The sequence below is a fragment of the Mauremys reevesii genome, linkage group 2, assembly GCF_016161935.1.
Source record: "Mauremys reevesii isolate NIE-2019 linkage group 2, ASM1616193v1, whole genome shotgun sequence".
Lineage (NCBI taxonomy): Eukaryota > Metazoa > Chordata > Testudines > Geoemydidae > Mauremys > Mauremys reevesii.
Genome location: NC_052624.1, coordinates 215,740,637 through 215,759,952, shown reverse-complemented (window position 1 = coordinate 215,759,952; position 19,316 = coordinate 215,740,637). Strand labels below are relative to the sequence as shown.

Below are 19,316 nucleotides of genomic sequence, written 5' to 3'. Positions count from 1 at the left end.
CTCCCTTACTATTCCTCTGTGCTATATCACAGAAATCTCTAGCCATGGAGTATCATGGGAGATGTCATCTGGCTGGGGAGCCCAGTAAACAAAGTAAAATGAGACAACCAAACCATAATTCAAGTGAGGAACTGTGGCAGTATTTCCAAATAAAAATGTTTGAGTGTTCAGTTTCTTGAGGAATAGTCAGAATTTTCCATGAAAAGCAGACACTTCTTGCAAAATAATCTGTTTAGTCAAAAAACCAATTTTCTGTCAGAAAATAGTTTTGATATAAAATGTGCAACCCACCCTAACCCGTTTGACTCTATAAACATGGAATTCTGCCATGCCATTTTTGCAGTCACTTTATTTGCTGTATTTAACTGCAAGCCTGTTTAGGTCTATCATAAACATAAAACTCATTTATTTTAAAACAATCAGTAACTGTTGTGCTGCTCTCACCATACAGGAGACCTTGGGTCAGTTCTCAGTCTAGGCACTTGCTCAATGGGCCAGCAAGGACTGCTGGTGCAACAAAAGCAGAACACTCATCTCCTGAAGGAAGTGTTTGTGATCAGGCAACACCTGTTAACCACGAACCTTATTGCTTTTTAAAGGCATGACGACCTCTGAAGGGAATCCCATCCTGTCTCACTAGGAGGCCAACACTTCTCATTTTGGGACAGTGTTCTGAAAACAAGATTTATAGGTTTTAAGGCCACAGGGGACCATTAGATCATCTAGTCTGACCTTCTCTATAACAGCCAGTTACCCCTGTACTGAGCTTAATAACTTGTGTTTGACATACACGTATCTTCCAGAAAGGCATCCAGTCTGGATCTGAAGACTTGAAGAGACAGAGAATCCACACCCACTTTGGTAGTTTCTTAATCTTTGCACCATCCTCACTAAACCATTTCCACTGGCTATTGCCAGCTCCAGGAGGGAAAGTTAAGGCCCCACTGTAGGGGAGGGCAGGCACCCCAACCTCATATCTCCTGCTCTTCAGAAGTCTACACCCCATTACTCCAACTCCTTACAACCTGATCCTCAAAAGCTCAAGGTCAGCCACCCCCACACTCTGGAAGAGCATGAGGCACCAATGGGCAACCTGAACTCTGGACCAATTCAGTTTGGGGGCACTTGAGAAAATATTTAACAAAGAATAATGCAAAATAGAGAAAACTATGGTGTCAAAGAGAAACACCTGCAGTGGGGAGTTAGTGGATGTTTTAAAGTCAAGAGATACCTTGATTAAAAAGGAGGGTATAGGAAGAATAGGATTAATTACTACTACCCCTCCCTTACAATAAATCACTGGAGCTAGGGAACAGGTAGTTTGGAACGAAGAGCAGATGAATGAGTCTCTCCCCCACATATGCAGACCTCACACTCCTCACCCCCAACTCCTTCCTGGTCATTCAATTTGGGGGGGGGGAAGAACCCCTCTCCCATCACTCTCCCAAGTAACACCCAGACCCCTTTATAGGTTCCACCTCCATCACAAGTGAGAAAGTTCTCATAAAACCACAAAATAAGGGGGAATATCTAGGCAGAAAACTATGAGACTGAGAATATAGATCATCTAGGCTACAGTTCTGCTACCTGTGTACTTTCTCCTGCCTCTGCCAAAATAGATGCTGCCTATAAATTAGAGTCTCAAAGAGGGGAAGTGAAAGAGACAGATACCGTGATGATTAGCACAATATAAAACATAATACAGTAGACAGAGTGTAACAGCTGGTGCAACTGACAGTGTGGAGGAATGATTTGAGTTCTGATAGGGACACTGAACTCCCCAGGAAAACAAAGTCCTTCTTGTCAGAGGACAGACTATTTATGAGTTTTAAAACATTATATGGACTACTGGGCATTTCAAGAACTTGAAACAAAATCAACACAAGTAATGGATGAAGAGAATGACATGGAGCAAAATCCTTCAGAAACAGCACAGAATAAATGACACACAAGCTAGCAGAGAAAATTCACAGAAATGCCACAAGGTAAAACTGGGGAGCTTGAAAACAAACCACAGCTGCTGGCAATCTAATTTGTGGCTCTTATGTATCCCAGAGCAGGAGGCTGAAGTGGAGAATACACAATCCAGCTACTCACAGCCTGTTACAAGGCACATCTATAGTGGCATTTTTCTTGAATCTCATCAGGCTAGAAAGTACACTCTGATGTTTACAGTCCACGCTTAATCTGAGTGCAATAAGTTCCATGATTTTATTGCACAAACTAGCCATTTTCACTTGCTAAATTTTCACCTGTTAAACAGGAGAACTGGGGTCCATATGTCAACCCTGCTCATATAGTGCAGAATTGATTTGCCTACAATGATGCTGCTGCTTCCCTTTATCCAAGACAGTCTCTTTACAGATGGCATTGACAACCAAAGTCCCTGCCATTGACTATTAGATTCTATTTTCATCATATTGCCTCATGTCACTGTTTGTAATGTATTGCCAGACTGAGAGCTTCACTCAGTAAAGGAAGATTTAGAATTTCTGGTCAGCAAGTTTAGTGTTTTCAAAGCTTTCTTGTTTTCAGGAACTCCAGCTTTTATCAGATCTACCGTAGGATGCAGCTCATTTAAAATCCAGCAGATTGCATCCTAATAAGCATTTGGTTGTCTGAGCACGTGCCTCCTATTTTTAAATCTTTCCACTGGCTTCCTGTCAAAATTCACATTGATTTTAAATTCCTTATACTTTATATTTTCAGCTTTGAATAGCTGTAGCCCATCTTCCATAACCAGTCTGCTGTACTTACACATTCCCAAACATTCAATTGGATCTGAATTGTGAATCATTTGCTTTGTGCTATAATCTTGTCTCTGTTTAGGCATTTCTAAGATGTCCATCACTACAGTATGTACTGCTGGTGCTAACATTTGATGCATTACCAGAATCTCATGTGAATACTCAAAGGACCCACAAGCCTGTTGAAAACACTTCTCAATACATTCACTTGTACCTTCTAGTGCCCTGCAACATTGCTCTGAAGGATGCCATATAACATGTACTATTAAAATCTATGCTTTCACCCAGTATTGGCAACATGACCTAGATTTCGCAGGAGTGCCATAGCATGATGGGGAGTAAGGAGACAATGGATAGACTGTGTAGTTACCATCACCTAAGATTTGACTGCTGGGTTGCAATACCTGACCAAAGCTGAACTGGAAGTGCCAGGATAATATTTAAATATCCCATACACTTTAGGCTAAAAGTTAAGCTTTTGAAAAAGCACTGTACTAGAAGGAGTAAAGGAACAGAAGCTGATTAAAAATAGCTTTACCTACAGATTAAGAGAAAAAAGGTATGCTAAGAGTACAATTTGGGTGCCCCTTCCACATTTGAGTAGGGCTGGTTGGAAATTTTCCAGAAGGAAAAGTACTGAGGATCTCTACTTCATGGAAATTTTCAAAATGTCCGAATTTCCCCATGAACTAGAAATTTGGAGTTTTGGCCAGCTCTACATTTAGATGCTCATAATCAATAGGAAGTAGTGTACATGAAAAGAAAGGTAGACCAGATACAACTATTCTCAAAGTATAGGACAAGATGTTCATTTGCAATGTTCTTTGGTTGACTACAAGTAATGCCCTGCCAACATGCCTCAGTCTTGATCTGGGTACTTTTGGGGGTGAGATGCTAGGTAAGTCTCCATTCCCCATAAATCTTTGGATTCGCTGCTGAGCTAGCATCAAATGACAGTTAGTGCCATTTGTGCGATATGAATGTGTGTCCATTAGGAAATGGATTGAGACAATGTCACACAGTCTACTGAACAATCATCAGATGGTTAGCAATTTTAATTCACTACCAGGGTTCCCCTACCACTCCCAAGCCACACGCTTATGCAGCCACACCCTCTGCTGGCAGGGATACAGTAAGAGGGTGAAAAGGTAGGAGAGGAAGAGACTCAAATTCTAAACTGGAGGTCTGGGAGTTGTTCATTCTGAACACAGAAAAAAATTAAATGAATATTTCTCGTTATGGAGTAGAGTCAGATTCAGACTGGTGCCCCAAGGTTACATGCTCTGTATTCTATTACCAGGCCACTGACCTATCCAGTCCTCTGAGTATATTTTTCATTTAATTTTGCTTTATGTAAAACTATGCTTGTCCTTTCTTTGCTGAGCATGAGGGAAATCTTCTGAGCCCCAAGGATATCCCACACTTTTTCCTTTTTAATCACCCTTCCTATAAAGGCTTCATGTCAAACAGACCCTCCCTCCAGAGATGGAGCATTGTGTATAGCTCAGGGATGGGCAAACTATGGCCCGTGGGCCGGTACCGGACCGTCAAGTCTTTAGATCCGGTCCGCGGGATTGCACCCCGTGGCGCCGTGGGCTCCGTGCTGCTCTCAGAAGCATCCAGCACCACATCCCTGCGGCCCCCAGGCAGGGGGAGAAAGGGCTCCGTGCCTTGCCCTTGCCTCCAGGCACCACCCCCCAGAGCTCCCATTGGCCAGGAACGGGGAACCGCGGCCAATGGGAGCTTCGGGGGAGGTACCCGGAGGTGTGGCAAGGGCAGCGCATGCAGAGCCCTTCACTGCCCCCTCCCCCAGGGGCCTCAGCACTTCCTGGAGCGGAGCGGGGCCGGGGCCGGGGACAGGGCAGGCATGTAGGGAGCCTGCCCTGGCCCCGGTGCACACCATTGCCACTCCAGAGCTGCTTTAGGTACGCAGCAGCAGGCCTGAGCCCAAACCCCTCCTGCACCCCGCCCCCTAACCCCCTGCCCTGAGCCCCCTGCCACACCCCACAACCTTCCTGTGCCCCAACTCCCTGCCCTGAGCCCCCTCCCGCAGTCTGCACCCCTGCCCTGAGCCCCTCCTGCATACCCCACCCCCTCCCACATACCACACGCCCTCCCACACCCCAACCCCCTGCCACGGCCCTGCATACAATTTCCCCACCTAGATGTGACCCTCCACCCAAAAAGCTTGCCCGCCCCTGGTATAGCTCCATCTAAATGCCACCAACTCCATTCCCCGTATCCCCACCAGAAGAGGCAGCCCTTACTGATAAGGGCTTGGTGTATACACAGTTTTGGACTGATTTAATTATTTCAGGCAAGGGTGTGATTTTCTATCAAAATAGTTAAATTAGTGCAACCCCTAGTTTAGATATCAGCATAATAGTGCCTTATACCTGTATAACTTCTCCCCTTCACTTAGGGAGAAAGCTATGTCAGTATAACTGCATCCACATTAGCAGGGCTTGTAGCACTTTACTTATCCTAGTTAAAGAGAGACCATTTGTCTGGAGACAAGCCCTGAGTACAGGATTTGAACTCTAATCTCACACCAGGACAGTGCCATCCTTCCTTTTTAACACCTGGGAAGCCATGCAAGTCAGATACAGCTTTCCAAGTATCTGAACAAAAAAGTTACCGAGACAAAATCTATTTCAATAAAATGTGCTCCTGCCCCCTGAGCATCCTCTTGCAGTGAACTCTGGACAATTATGCAGCCTCAAGAAACAGGAGGATGTGGGGACAGAGGTCTTGCACTTCCTGTAGTCTCCAAGGGAAACGTCACCACATCTACTATTTGCCACAAAGGGCAAACGATGAGGATCAAGTGTCAATACAGGGGGGTAGAAAGAGGCAGCCAAGAAAGAAGAGGTGGCCAAATGCCTGTGGGGTCTACCACAAAAAGAAAAGAAAGCATTTTACAAACCTGTTCACTACAAGCCCCACATTCATAACTGTTTCCAAATGGAAGGCTATGTGGAAAGCCAAAGCAAACATTCCCAATTCTTTTTGAACCTATCAGACTATATAGGAAAATATGTGCATTTTATGGTTTGGGGGCACAACCTTATAACTATGTTTTTGCATTGTCATGTCCAAGTCCTTTTATTCCCCCTCAAAAATTAATATTTCCTAAAGCAATACAGCTATTTATTTTGGGTGAACTTGAATTGAAGCACAATCTCCCTTTGCAAAACAACAAGGCACAAAGGAGTTAGAACATGACACCTAGGGGATTTCAGAGCACACTGCAGTGCAACCATAATCATTTTTCTGGTGCCTTTTCAACTGATTTTTGTGCTGTTGTCTTAGCAGTTCAATGCTAATTCTGTATGCTCATAGTTGGCACTCAGAAAAACAGGAGTCAGGGAAGGGAGGCTGTAAAGAACAAAATTTACAGTGTCTGCCTCTTTATTAGAATTGTATTAAGCACAGTTCTGGCTTCATCATGCAAAACTGGTAAGTGTTCTGGCAAGAAATAATTTTGAACTTCCCTACTGTGAACCACAGCCTTTCAGGCACCAAGCTCAGGAAGACGTCAATCAACTGCCTTCCCATTGAGGTGCTAGATCGGCAACAAGCTCCTAAAGTGACAGGATACAAATGATATTTAAATTGGATTTTCATAGAGTCAGTAAATCCAGACGTCCCTGGCAAAGGGACTAGGCTAGTGCCATCTTGTAGCTTTCAGAAAACTTAAAGCAGCTGTGTAGAGAGTAACTATTCGAGCTCCAGTTCCTCCAGATTTCACAACCAGTCACAATCAACCCTGAATTTTCAATACCCCAATTTCAAAACAAAAAGGAACATCTATAATCTGATAATCAGCAGCAGAACACTTTAGCACATACACACTTAAAAGGGAAGGGAGTAGGCATGGGATAGAGAGGGCTTCAGTAAACAATAGCATCTGTTCATTATTTCATAATAAAATAAGAATATTTTATGTATACATAACACTTTTCATCCTGAAGGAGCCAAAAAATGCTTTACAAACCATATATATAAAAAACGTTACTGACATGTAACCACCTCTGGGTTAATGGTGACAAATAGAGCTGGTTGGAAAAATTTCAACTATAAACTGTCAGAATAGACAGTTCCATCAAAAACACAATGCTTTGTTAAAACCCTGTGGATTTCCCCAGAAATTTTTTTCAGAAGAAAATTGGTGGGAAAGGATTCTGACAATGTCAAAACGTCCTTTTCAACATTTTTTGAACTAAGCATTTTTTATTTTTCATTTTATTTTATATAATATATTATAATATAATCATGATAATCTAGTCGGACCTCCTGCATATTGCAGGCCACAGAACCTCACCCACCCATTCCTGTAATAGACCCCTAATCTGTGGCTGAATTACTGAAGTCCTCAAATCATGATTTAAAGACTTCAAGTTATAGAGAATCTGCCATTTACACTAGTTTAAACCTAAAGTGACCCTTGCCCCATACTGCAGAGGAAGGTGAAAAAAACCCAGGGTCTTGGCCAATTTGACCCAGGGGAAAATTCCTTCCAATCCCAAATATGATGATCAGTTGAACTCTGAGCATGTGAGCAAGATCCACCAGCCAGACACTTGGGAAAAAATTATCTGTAGTAACTCAGAGCCCTGCCCATTTAGTGTCCCATCATTGGCCATTGGGGATATTTGCTACTAGCAGTTTCAGATCAGCTACAGTCTTATCATACCATCCCCTCCATAAACTTATCAAACTCCATCTTGAAGCAAGTTATCTTTTTTGCCTCCCACTGCTCCTCTTGGAAGGCTATTCCAGAACTTCACTCCTGTGATGGATAGAAATCTACATCTAATTTCAAGCCTAAACTTGTTTATATCATTTGTTCTTGTGTCCATATTGGCACTTAACTTATGGCACTGATGTATTTATAGAGAGCAATCACATCTCCCCTCAGCCTTCTTTTGGTTAGACTAAATAAGCCAAGCTCTTTGAGTCTCTTCTGATAAGGTTGGTTTTCCATTCCTTGGATCATCCTAGTAACCCTTCTTTTCACGTGTTCCAGCTTGAATTCATCTTTTTCAAATATGGGTAACCAGAATTGCACACATTATTGCAGATGACATCCCACCAGCGCCTTGCATAAAGGTATTAAACATTTCCCTATCTCTACTGGAAATACCTCACCTAATGCATCCTAGGACTGCATTAGCCTTTTTCAGAACCACATCATATTGGTGGCTCATAATCATCCTGTGATCATCCAGTACACCCAGATCTTTCTCCTCCTCTGTCACTTCCAACTGATGCGTCACAAAAGCATAAGAACAGCCATACTGGATCAGACGAAAGGTCCATCTAGCCCAGTATCCTGTCTTCTGACAGTGGCCAATGCCAGGTGCCCAAGAGGGAATGAACAGAACAGTGATCCATCTCCTGTTGACCATTCCCAACTTCTGGAAAACAGAGGCTAGGGACACCATCCCTGACCATCCCAGCTAATAGCCATTGATGGACCTATCCTCCATGAAATTATTTAGTTCTTTTTTGAACCCTGTTATAGTCTTGGCCTTCACAATATCCTCTAACAAAGAGTTTCACAGGTTGATTGTGTGTTGTGTGAAGAAATACTTCCTTTTGTTTGTTTTAAACCTGCTGGCAATTAATTTCATTTGGTGACACACACACACCCAAGTTAATGTGTTAAGGAAGTGTTATTTACTCCTTCTCATATTTATTTTCTCCACACCAGCCACGATTTTATAGACCTCTATCATATCTCCCCTTAGAAGTCTCTTTTCCAAGCTGAAAAGTCCCAGTCTTTTTCATCTCTCCTCATATGGAAGCTGTTCCATGTCTCTAGTCATTTTTGTTGCCCTTTTCTGTACCTTTTCCAATTCCAATATATCTTTTTTGAGATGGGGCAACCAGATCTGCATGCAGTATTCAAGATGTGGGTGAACCATAGGTTTATATAGTGGCAATATGATATTTTCTGTCTTATTATCTATCCCTTTCTCAACATTCTGCTAGCTTTTTTTTTGACTGCAGTGGATGTTTTCAGAGAACTATCCACAATGATTCCAAGACATCCACACCCTATAGCGAAAATCCTTGTTGTTACTCCCTAAATGCATGACTTTCCACTTTCCACTATTAATTTTCATCCCATTTCTATAACTAGTTTACAAGGTCATAAAATCATGACATTTTTAAGACAAATCAGTTAGGGCAGACAGGACATTGGTTTAAGGTCCCATCTGAATGTTTTTTGTGCTTACGCAAACACACGCACACCCACACACTCACCGATATCCATGGAACATGATTGATGTACCTTGGGAGAATGAAATGTTGAGTCTTTCCTGACAGGATCTGAACTTGTGGTATCCACATCACTTATCTTGTCTAGTGTGAATTTCAGCTAACTCAAGTCTCATCTTTCCCTCGCATTCTCAGCACAACTAATTGCTCAATGCTTAGGCACAGGTATTGAAACCAGGTAGGCTAAGACCTCTCTAATTGTAATACTTTTCCATTTAGCCTTTAACTTTGTCTCCAATGTAAACAGTGTGTTCTAAAGAAAAAGTAGAGGTACACAACAACAAGTGGAGCACCCTGTTGTGAGGGAATCTCAGGAGTACACATACAAAGACACATTGTGCAAGACCTCCCTCCCCACAAAAGTCACCCCTCACTTAAGGTGTCAGATATTTAAATATAATAATCCATGTTTTAAAACTAATAAAAACAGAGGCCCTGGATTCTGCTCCCTTGCTGGTACGTTATTGATACCTCTGTTACTATGACGACAAGAAATGGATTCTCTTGTCTCTAAATTTAAGTGCCAATTCCAAACATATTTTGCTAATGAAAATCCTTGCAAAAACACCCCAAGAAAACCAAAAATAAAACAACTAATACAACAAGCCTCCCACTTATGAACTTGTGCTGTGGGGCATGAGTGTGGAGTTTATTTAGTTGTGACAGCGGAAGATTTAGGCCACCCCAGCCTGCAAGTTGGCCAAATATCTGAGAACTTAATACATTTACCATGATAACTGTGAGGGAGATGGTTAGTCTTGACACACCGCTGAAAAAAGAAGCAGCGCCAACAGCAGCAAAGAGTCCCGGATCAATCCACGCCCCTTGTTCATTGGTCTGAACACCAAAAATGGACACAAGAATCAGGCCAACTATCCTGCCATATAAAGCTCCTGTGTACCTGCATGTGAGGAGAAGAAAATGAGGACACTACTTTTGCCAGACACATTATTTTCCAGGATGTTTTTCTTCTTCTCTGCTAACCTGGCATTTCATTCTGTCTGCTCTACTTTTGTAACACAGCACTGTTCCAGTAGCACCAGGGTCCTTGGAGTTATGGGGGCCCAACCAGCCAGGCAGCTGGGGGAAAGTAGGGCCTGCTGGCCCCACAGGGCAGGGAGGAGGCTGGGATGGGGGACTCCTCCAGATGAGGCGACCCCAGGCATGAGCAGTCAATAAGGATGTGTGCAGAAGGCATGGGGGAATTGCAGTGCTGGGGGAGAGGGCTCTAGAGGGGGAAGACATGGCAGCCATCCAGAGACAGAGCACTAGGTAAAAGCATGGGCCACTTTGCATGGGGCAGGGAACTGGGGAGACAACAAGCAATGGTTGGGGGCAGGGAGAGCTGGGGGACGCTAGTTCAGAGCTGGGGGTGGGGAAAGGGGGTTGGAGCAGAACTGGGTGACTACGTCTGTTAGTCTATAAGGTGCCACAGGATTCTTTGATACTAGTTTAGAGCTGTTGAGGGTGGGGAAAGGGGACTGGAGCAGAGATGGAGGCATCTGAAGCAGAGTTAGGGGGAGGAAGAGAGGGGGGTGTGACAGGATCCCCCCGGGGTGCAGCCTGGGACAGTGGAACTGCTCTGCCCTCTTAACTCTCTCCAGCCTGGGCTGTCTCTCACAATGCTTTGCTAGTGACAAGCAGCAAACCCCTCCAGGTGCTGTGATCCCTCAGCACAACAGCATGTGGAGCCCCACACCCAGCTAGATTGCATGAATGCTCCCAGAGCCACAGAGAAAAACACCAGACAAATCCCCCCAGCTCCCAGCACTGTACCCCAGGAATATACCATCTTGCACTGCTCAAAATGGGCAGTGAAAATTTATTAATTGGCTCACCCCTTCAACAATGGAAAGTGGTTACACAGCAGCCTTTGTCAAATCTGAACAGATTTACCACACACTTCAGATTAAGCAGTTTTTCTCACCCCACTGGATATTGCAGCCCTTAATATACAGGTTTTTTCCTTCAACCTGGACCAATCTCAACAGAGTCTTGTCTTCTTCTCAGTGTCTTGGTTGCTTGCAGCATAGGTGGGGGGCAGGAGAAGGGCCCAGTATGTGTCCACTCTGTTTGTTTTATACCCTCACTCCATGTGCTTGGAAAACATAAGTCCAGTCATGTCTGGGGGCATTGCTGAGTTTCCAGGCAAGGTTGAGCAATTCCCCTGGTGTGGCCTCATGCAGGTGAGTCACTGCATTGTAGCTCCCTTGCTGCACAATGGTTGTTGATGGGTTGATTGATATCCCACCCAGGTGTTGGTTACTTTCCTTTCTCTGTGCTCCCTAGGAAGGGTTCTGTCTCTTGTTCAGCTTCAAAACTCTGCCAGCTAACAAATGGGACAATTTTCTTGGTCACTGACAACATCTCTCCTGCCCTGAATCCTGAGGGCATGTTGCCTTCTGCAGGGAAAGGAGCTAGTCTCAGCCCCTCCCATACTTGAAAGTATGCTGCTTCCCTGCATTACAGAGTTGCAGGGATCCTCACCCACCTCAGTGGTTTCTGAGATCCCAACACCCTTCTCTGGGCTTCCCACAGGATACATTTCTCTATGCTCCCTAGAGTGAGGTCTGGGTCTGGCTCAACTTGCTGGCAGCTAACAACCTGGACAATTCTCTCCCTGGCAGGAATTACACCTCCATCTTTTCCTGATGTGGTGTTGCCTCCAGCTGCAATGCAGAAGTTGGTCTCAACCACACTCCCACTTAGAAGCATGTGGCTTCCCCCGCTGCAGAAGAATCAAGGAGACTCTCTCCCATTCTCTCAGAAGTTCCTGAGACCTTACCTTTCCCTCAGGGGTCCCAGCATAAAACTCTTTCTTGTTGCAGGCAAATACCTTAACCTGAGCTACATGAAAAAAATCATTACCAAGGAGCAGGTCGACTAGGAGGTGTTCCTTTACCCCCATAGTCAAAATACTTTCCAAACATTCCCACACCACATGGATTTTAGCTAGTGGTACAAGGAATCTGCTTTCGCCCATCCTCACAATCTCTGCCATTTGGTCAGGTAATATGCTGGCCTTTGGGACCACACTCTGCTTAACCAGAGAGATCTGGGCACCTGAGGCCTTCTGCCCTAAGTACTCCCTGCCATTAATTTCGACAACCTTAACATGCTCCATGTCTGGTTCTGCAGAGGCTAATCTCACAAAACCAATATGATACGTTTTGATTGCCTGGGGGGTTTCTGTGTTGAGGGCAGCAGAACTAACATTAGCTATTGGTTGGCTGCTTCCTCCTAGCACAGAGCATTTATTCCTCAGGTGATCAATGGAATTACTCCGATAGCACCTTTTCGGCTCTTCTGCTTTTACAGGAGATTTGGGAGAAGGGTTAGAGGAATGGTTTGCGGGTGGTGAGTACCCAGCCTCCCAGCCATCCTCCTTCTTGCTAGGGATAAAATGGGATCTTCCTTTCCCACCAGATTTAAACACCTCTTTCAGTGGTATGTTTTCAATAGATGCCTGGGTCTGTTCAAAAGGATCAGCAAGAGATGCCATCTCATCCCATAGACACCGTTTTACATCAGCCTAACATACACCTAGGAAATGCTCTTGAGCAACAAGATCCAACATTCCCTCAAAGCTTGTACCACCTTTGATGGGAAAGTGGGTGAGGGGAAAATCTTCCATTTTGTTCACCTATTCCCCATTACTCATACCAATATCCCTCTCAAGATTCCCAAATTTAACTCTATATATTTCAGGGTTTTTTGCAAAACAGTGTTTTTAAATTTACAATAGTCTAAAGAATCCTCAATAGGCATTTCATTGACTATATTCAGAGCTTTAGCAGTTAATTTTGCAATCAGGGTAGGAACTCTCTTGGCATCAGGGATCTCATGCACTGCACACAGCCTTTCAAAGATAGGCAGATATTCATCAATATCATCTGTCTCCTTGTATGCAGGACATAAATGGTCCCAATTGCAGATTTTTGGAGTGATGGGAATCGCTGGGATCAGTGGGTTCTGGCTCTGCTTCTCTAGCAGGTCCAGTTGGTGTTTTCGCTCTCTTTCTTCCCGCTCTCTCTCTCTTTCTTCCCATTCCTCCTTTATCTCCAGTTCTTTCAGTTGCAAGGGTCTCTGGGGCTCCCTCTCCTTTTCTTCAATCTGTAGTCTGAAAAGCTCCAACTTTGCAATTTTTTCACTGCTTTCAGTCATTTTTCCTGTTTTTCTGTCCCTACTTCCCTTTCCGAAAATAAGCAAACAGAAAATAACAAACCGGTTGCCTCCTCCTGACTGTCCTTAGCCACCACACTTAAAGCCTCACTTAAAATCTTTACACCAGTGTATGAAACGCAAATCTTGCTCAGTACAACTAGCTATGTATTTCATCCTGCTCACTGCACCACTGTGATGGGATCCCCCTACCCCGGGGTGCAGCCTGGGACTGTAGGATCGCTGTGCCCCCTTAACTCTCTCCAGCCTGGACTCTCTCTCACAATGCCTTGCTAGTGACAAGCAGCAAGTCCCTCCAGGTGCTGCAATCACTCAGCACAACAGCATGTGGAGCCCCACACCAAGCTAGATTGCATGAATGCTCCCAGAGCCACTCATGAATCCCACCAGCCAAGTTCCCCCAGCTCCCAGCACTGTACCCCAGGAATATACCGTCTTGCACTGGTTGATTGATACCCCACCCAGGTGTTGGTTACTTTCCTTCCTGTTGCCTCTGGGGAGCCAATACCTGGCTGATTCCCCAATTTACAGCATGTTTTAGTGACAACTATACTGCACAATTCTCATAACTTCACATGCACTAATGCTATACATATATGGATAGAGAAATGACTTTCAGCAGATCAGAACCTTTCCCCTGATACCTTACAAGGCATGCCGTGTAAGGTAAGATCACAATTATATAAAAATGAGGAATATGGGGGTTCCAGGACACTCCCCGAAGGTACAGAATGTTGCAGTGGGTTGGAATAGAGCTAGAGGAGACCAAGTTGGGGTGCTGGGGAAGAGCAGCTCCAGGAAGCAGGGGCAGAAGGGGAGCTAAACAGGACCTGGAGAGTAATTGGATCAGGGCTGGGGGAGCTGAGGACTGGATTGAAGGAAGCTGGAGCAGGGTTGAGGGAGAGCTGGTGGGGCGGGGGGACAGGATCAGACCTAGAGGGGAGCAAGGGAGGCCCATGGGGCAAACTGTGGATTTAAAGGGAAGTTATGAAGGGGCTGGAGGGAAGCTAGGCAGGAGTTGGGGGATGGAAGGGCTAGCTTGAGGCTATGGGGAATTAGGCAGGAGCTGGGGATTGGAAGGGCTGGACTAAGGTGGGGAGGCAGAAGATAGAGGCAGGGATTAGAGGATGATGAGGATGGATTGAGGCTATGCGGGAGATCAAGGGGAGTGGATTTTGGAATTGGGAATGGGGCCACAATCTATTATTGCACCAGGGTCCTCTGGGGCCTTGTTATGCCACTGATTTAGTGGCAATCACTATAGCCTCTAGTACAGCATTGAATTACCTACCAAGTTTCCCTCACTTTGTATGAGCTGCTTTTCAAAAAGAGGGGGTATAGTATGATGCAATATTTAATGCTCTCCAACATTCAGTGACAATGAGGTTTAGAGGCATACACTAAGGCCTGGTCAACACTAAGAAATTAGGTCAGTATAACTACATCACTCGGGGGTGTGAAAAATCCACACCCCTGAACAACACAGTTAAACCAACCTAATCCCAGGACAGACAGCACTAGGTTGATGGGAAAATTCTCCTATTGACCTAGCTACCACCTCTCGGGGAGGTGGAGTACCTACATAGATGGGAGAACCCTCCCATTGACGTAGCTAATGTCATCACCAAAGCACTCCAGCTGTGTAGCTGTGCCGTTGCAGCATTTTAAATGAAGATAACCTTCAGATGGCAGGGATTTGGGGTATATCAATCAAGCCAATCCAAATAACATCAATCTGCACTTCTATAGCTCCAGCCTAGAATCTCCAAATGGTTTTTAAAGCATTAAATATACCGCACAACAACCATGTGAATTAGGCACTGACAGTATTACTATGTCCATTTTACACGTGGATAAACTGAAGTGAAGAAAGGTTACTTGCCCTGGGTCATACAGTGAATCACTAATGAAGCCAGAACTAGAACCCAGGAGTCCGAGTCCCAGTCCCCTGCATTCAACAAAAGGCTACACTGCAGCACAAGAATTTTCAGTATGGACAGCCTTGCCATAAAGGTGAAATTGTTGGGTTTAGTCATAGTTTTTTATTTCTTGTAAAAGAAATTTAATTTACAAAGAATTCAAGCCTTGAATAAAGTCTTGGGCTTGTACAACTATTTCTCTGTCAGAAGAGGCATTGTATTACCTGAAGTTAGAAGGATTTGGAGAGTATTATATCTCACTATTACTCAATTTTTTTCATTTACTTGTGTAACTGATATATTTTATTGATGTCTGGCATCCAGGTATATTGGGCCATAGATGTCAGGTTACCAGTTCATAGACACAGGAATTGGCTGTTAGACTACCCAATATCTACTAAAGCAAAGACATGCCAGGCTTTTAGCAACTACTTTCTAGTGAAAAATGGATTTAGATATCAACTCTCAAGAAAAGAAGTGTTAGGCAAAGAAAAGCCAGAAGATTTCATATTACAAAACTCTCTCAAACGTAGGGATTCCTTCAGCGCCTAAGTGATATTACTTTGGTTATCCATTCTCCAGTCATCAGCAATTCATCCTTTATAGGTTGACTACATCAGTATTCCTACTACATCCTCCCACCATTACTGTAAGGATTCTGCACTAATATGCGGCAACCTACTAACTGAAGACATTGGTCTGAACCACAAAGGCAAGACCTAGATGCAAACTTCCCCAACATTTAGACATATTCAGCTTGAGGGTTTAAATTCAGTCCATTATGGACACAGGGTCCAAATGCAAAGTCTGAATCCAAACTACTGTTATAGAGATGAAACCAGTTTGAATGCTTGCTCCAAATGTAAAGGGTTTCCAAGTTTAGGGTTTTGGTTATGCCCCATCCATAGCTATATGGGGATGTTTTCTCCCTCACTTCCCTTCTGCAATTTTACCCCTCTACCCAACTAAACTCCTGCTGAGTGACCCTGTTCCAGTGAGGTGACCCAGTCAAAGCAATGACAGCATTCCTATTGGCAGCCTTCATTTTCCAACCCATACCACTGCCTCACCAACATAGGCCTTTCCTATATATAAGCTATTAATTTAGATATGCAATACTTACAGCATGGGTATAACCAGGCCACTAGCAACAGCAGAACCCGCAGTCCAGCAAGAGAGAAGGAAATAAAATGCCAGAGCTGTAATGAGAGAGGTATATCCAAACTCTTCATGAGTCCCACGTCTGAACAAGTACATGATTCCTCGCTTACCATTCTCAGCTAAGAGTGCAGCTGCTTCAAGGGAGAGAAAAGAAAAGCAGGAGTACAGAAAGCTAAATAGATCCTTTAAAAATACCCCCTAACAGTTCTTGTAACTTTCAACCTTGATTATAATTAAATAAAGTTCATAGTCAATAGGTTGAGCCTACAGTGCTAGTTGAGGTATACAAGACTTCAGGAAAATGAGAACCATTTGTGTTTATAGTCTGCAGTCTGTGATATTTTATTCTTTTAGATGACCTAAATGGAGAGAAACAGTAGCCATTTAGCCAAAAAAAAAAAGGAACTGCTTGGCTTCTCCCATTATTAGTCTCTCTGATAGACTCTCTTTCCCTCCCCTATAAATCTCAGAAATGCTATAATTCACAAACTTCCCAACTCACACATTTTAAATGGGGGACTCAGTTCTTCTGGCATGTCTCTGGAGAAGGAAAATAAAATCCACTTTAAAGAAAACCTACGTTGCAGCTAAAGATATTTGGAGACCAAATACAAATTACACAAACACAATTTATTCTTAGCCACCATTCAGCAGACTTCTCCTTACCTTCATTAAAGGTTTGATTGGAATATTTGACTCCATCTGGTCCTATCCATGCTGTGCCTGATGGACAACTATATTCTGAAATTTCTCTCTCAAATGGGCTTATGCTTAAAAATTAAAGGGAAAAGGATGATATTAAATGGATGAGTGTAGTGCAGAGCATCTGTACAGAATATATTTATTGGACACTTCTGATAGAGATCCCCCAGAAAGAATGTTCTTCTGTATCTTCTTTAGTAGCCCAATCCAACTCCCTTACAGTTGGCCCTAGTTTATTAGTAGTCATGTCCACTAGATATTCTCCTGCCACTGAAAAAGCTAAAGTTTCCATAATTAAGGAGTCACAGGCTTCACTCTACAATGCTGGAGAAAAAAAATTCTATTTTAAAAATCCAGTGCCCAATCTGGTTATGACCTCATTACCAGGTGAGTATTATTGTAATATTGTAAAATATCATTAGCACACCAAATTGTTCCTAATAAATATTTCTCTTTGTGTAAGTCCAAATCACAGGGGCCCCAAGACCAGAGTGAAGTTTGCTGTTCGGATTGTTTTTTGCAAGGAAGAGAGAAGAGCCATGTGCACCTGTCGGTACCAGGTATTTCATTTCATACAAACTTATAACCAATGAGATGGGCCTGTCAGCATTCTGATTGCCTTCTTTGTACATAGCATTACTTTCGCCACCCTTCTTCCCTGTCTCTTTGTCCTTTTAGACTGTGTGTGTGTTCGGGCAGGGATTGTGTCCTTCTCTGGGTTTGGAAAGTACCCACCATATTTTTGCTTTTACCACAAACAATATGAACCCCATTTGTTCCACCAACATAGGAAATTGGTGGTGACTGGCCCACCTGATCCCTGCTCAGAACTCCAGAAGAAAGTGCAAACATTAAGATTCTAGCCAACATCCACAGCAAGAAAATTTCTTACAGACCCCCAAACTAGCAACCAAAGGAACACAGGATTCAACCCAATTTTTGATTTGCCTTCCTACATCAGTCTCACTCACACAAAAGAGATGAATTGCCAATTTTTTAAAAAGTGACACACACAATTGCCCAAGAAAAACAACCTTCTTGTCCCCATCTTGGGTCAGAAATTGTATAATTGGTCATATACTCATCAGCACATCTCATGTCTTTTCCTCTATCACTCCCATTTTGCAAGAATGCCCTAACTCCTGGGCAATAGGATAGTCTGAGGTGGGTCTCTCTCAATCTGCCCTCCGGGAGCTGATCCATTTTGTATAAAATATTTGAATAGTAATTGGGCCAAAGAGAGAGAATCATTATGGCACTAACCTAAGATGTGGAAGACCCAAATTCAAGTCCCTGCTCCAATGGCTATTTAAATTATTTATACACAGTGGAACAGCTTCAAGAGCAGAGATTGAGCATACTGTGCCCCAGACTATCCCATAGCCCAGTGATTAGTACACTCACCTGCACTATAGAGACTCCAGTTCAAATCCCTTCTCCGCATCAGACTGAAGGGGGAACTGAACCCGAGTTTCCCCATCCTGGGTAAGTGTGGTCCTCCTGGCCATTTTGTGAATTTAACCCTTCTTTTAAAAAATTTAGGCCTGGAAATAAAATATTTTGTTTGACTGAAACTAATTTTTGTTGACTTTTTCAACTCAACATTTTTCAGAATTTTCTGTTTCAGTTTGACCCAACTGCAATTTTGTTGTTGTTGTTTTGGTTTTTCAGGGTTGGTTACTTTGTGTTTTTTTTCAAACCGCCAGTGAACTGAGGAATCAGTTATTTGTGTTATGATAGGATGTGTTCTATGAAACAAAGGCGTCGGGAAAGAAGTTTTGCTATCTTTGTGGAGACGTTGAAGTTTATAAATCTTTCTCTGGAGCACTCAGTGAGGGGTCATATTACATTGGAATAGGTATATCCCAGATGATCAGTACTAACTTCCTACAATTGCAAGGATCAATGGATCTCAGTCATACACTGTCTGCTTCTTTGTTTCTAAGAAAATCATGAACAAGGCTTTAGTCCACTTTCATTCTTGTGGTTTATTACAGCCGGAAGCCCAGTGAGACTATGTATAGCCTGGTAGAGTTCATGACAACCTATCATTTACTTCTCTTTAGGTCTATCCAGTTTCATTGGGATGGAGTCTTTATGACTGGGCCTATTTAAGCTGCACCAGATTAAAAGTTGGCGCAAAGACTGACAGCTTCTAACACGGATCAGCTGGACAATTTTTGATTCAAAGACAGGCAAAAAGACATAAAATTCTTGTGATTTCAGAAGCACTTTCTATACAACTTTAGAACAAAAATAGATTTGTTTTGAAAAAAAGTGACATTTTACAAGAAGTTAGCCCTTCAAATATTAAAAA

The 19,316-nt window shown here is 43.4% G+C and overlaps 1 protein-coding gene across 1 annotated transcript in view; it reads right to left on the bottom strand.

Annotated features, from left to right (window-relative positions):
* The window catches only part of LOC120397318 (chloride channel protein C-like), a 115,436-nt gene that overhangs the window by 59,293 nt on the left and 36,827 nt on the right, over positions 1–19,316 (bottom strand). The window contains 3 exon segments of the mRNA XM_039523018.1: positions 9,765–9,936; positions 16,260–16,431; positions 16,964–17,067. Coding sequence (XP_039378952.1) covers positions 9,765–9,936; positions 16,260–16,431; positions 16,964–17,067 — 448 coding nt within the window.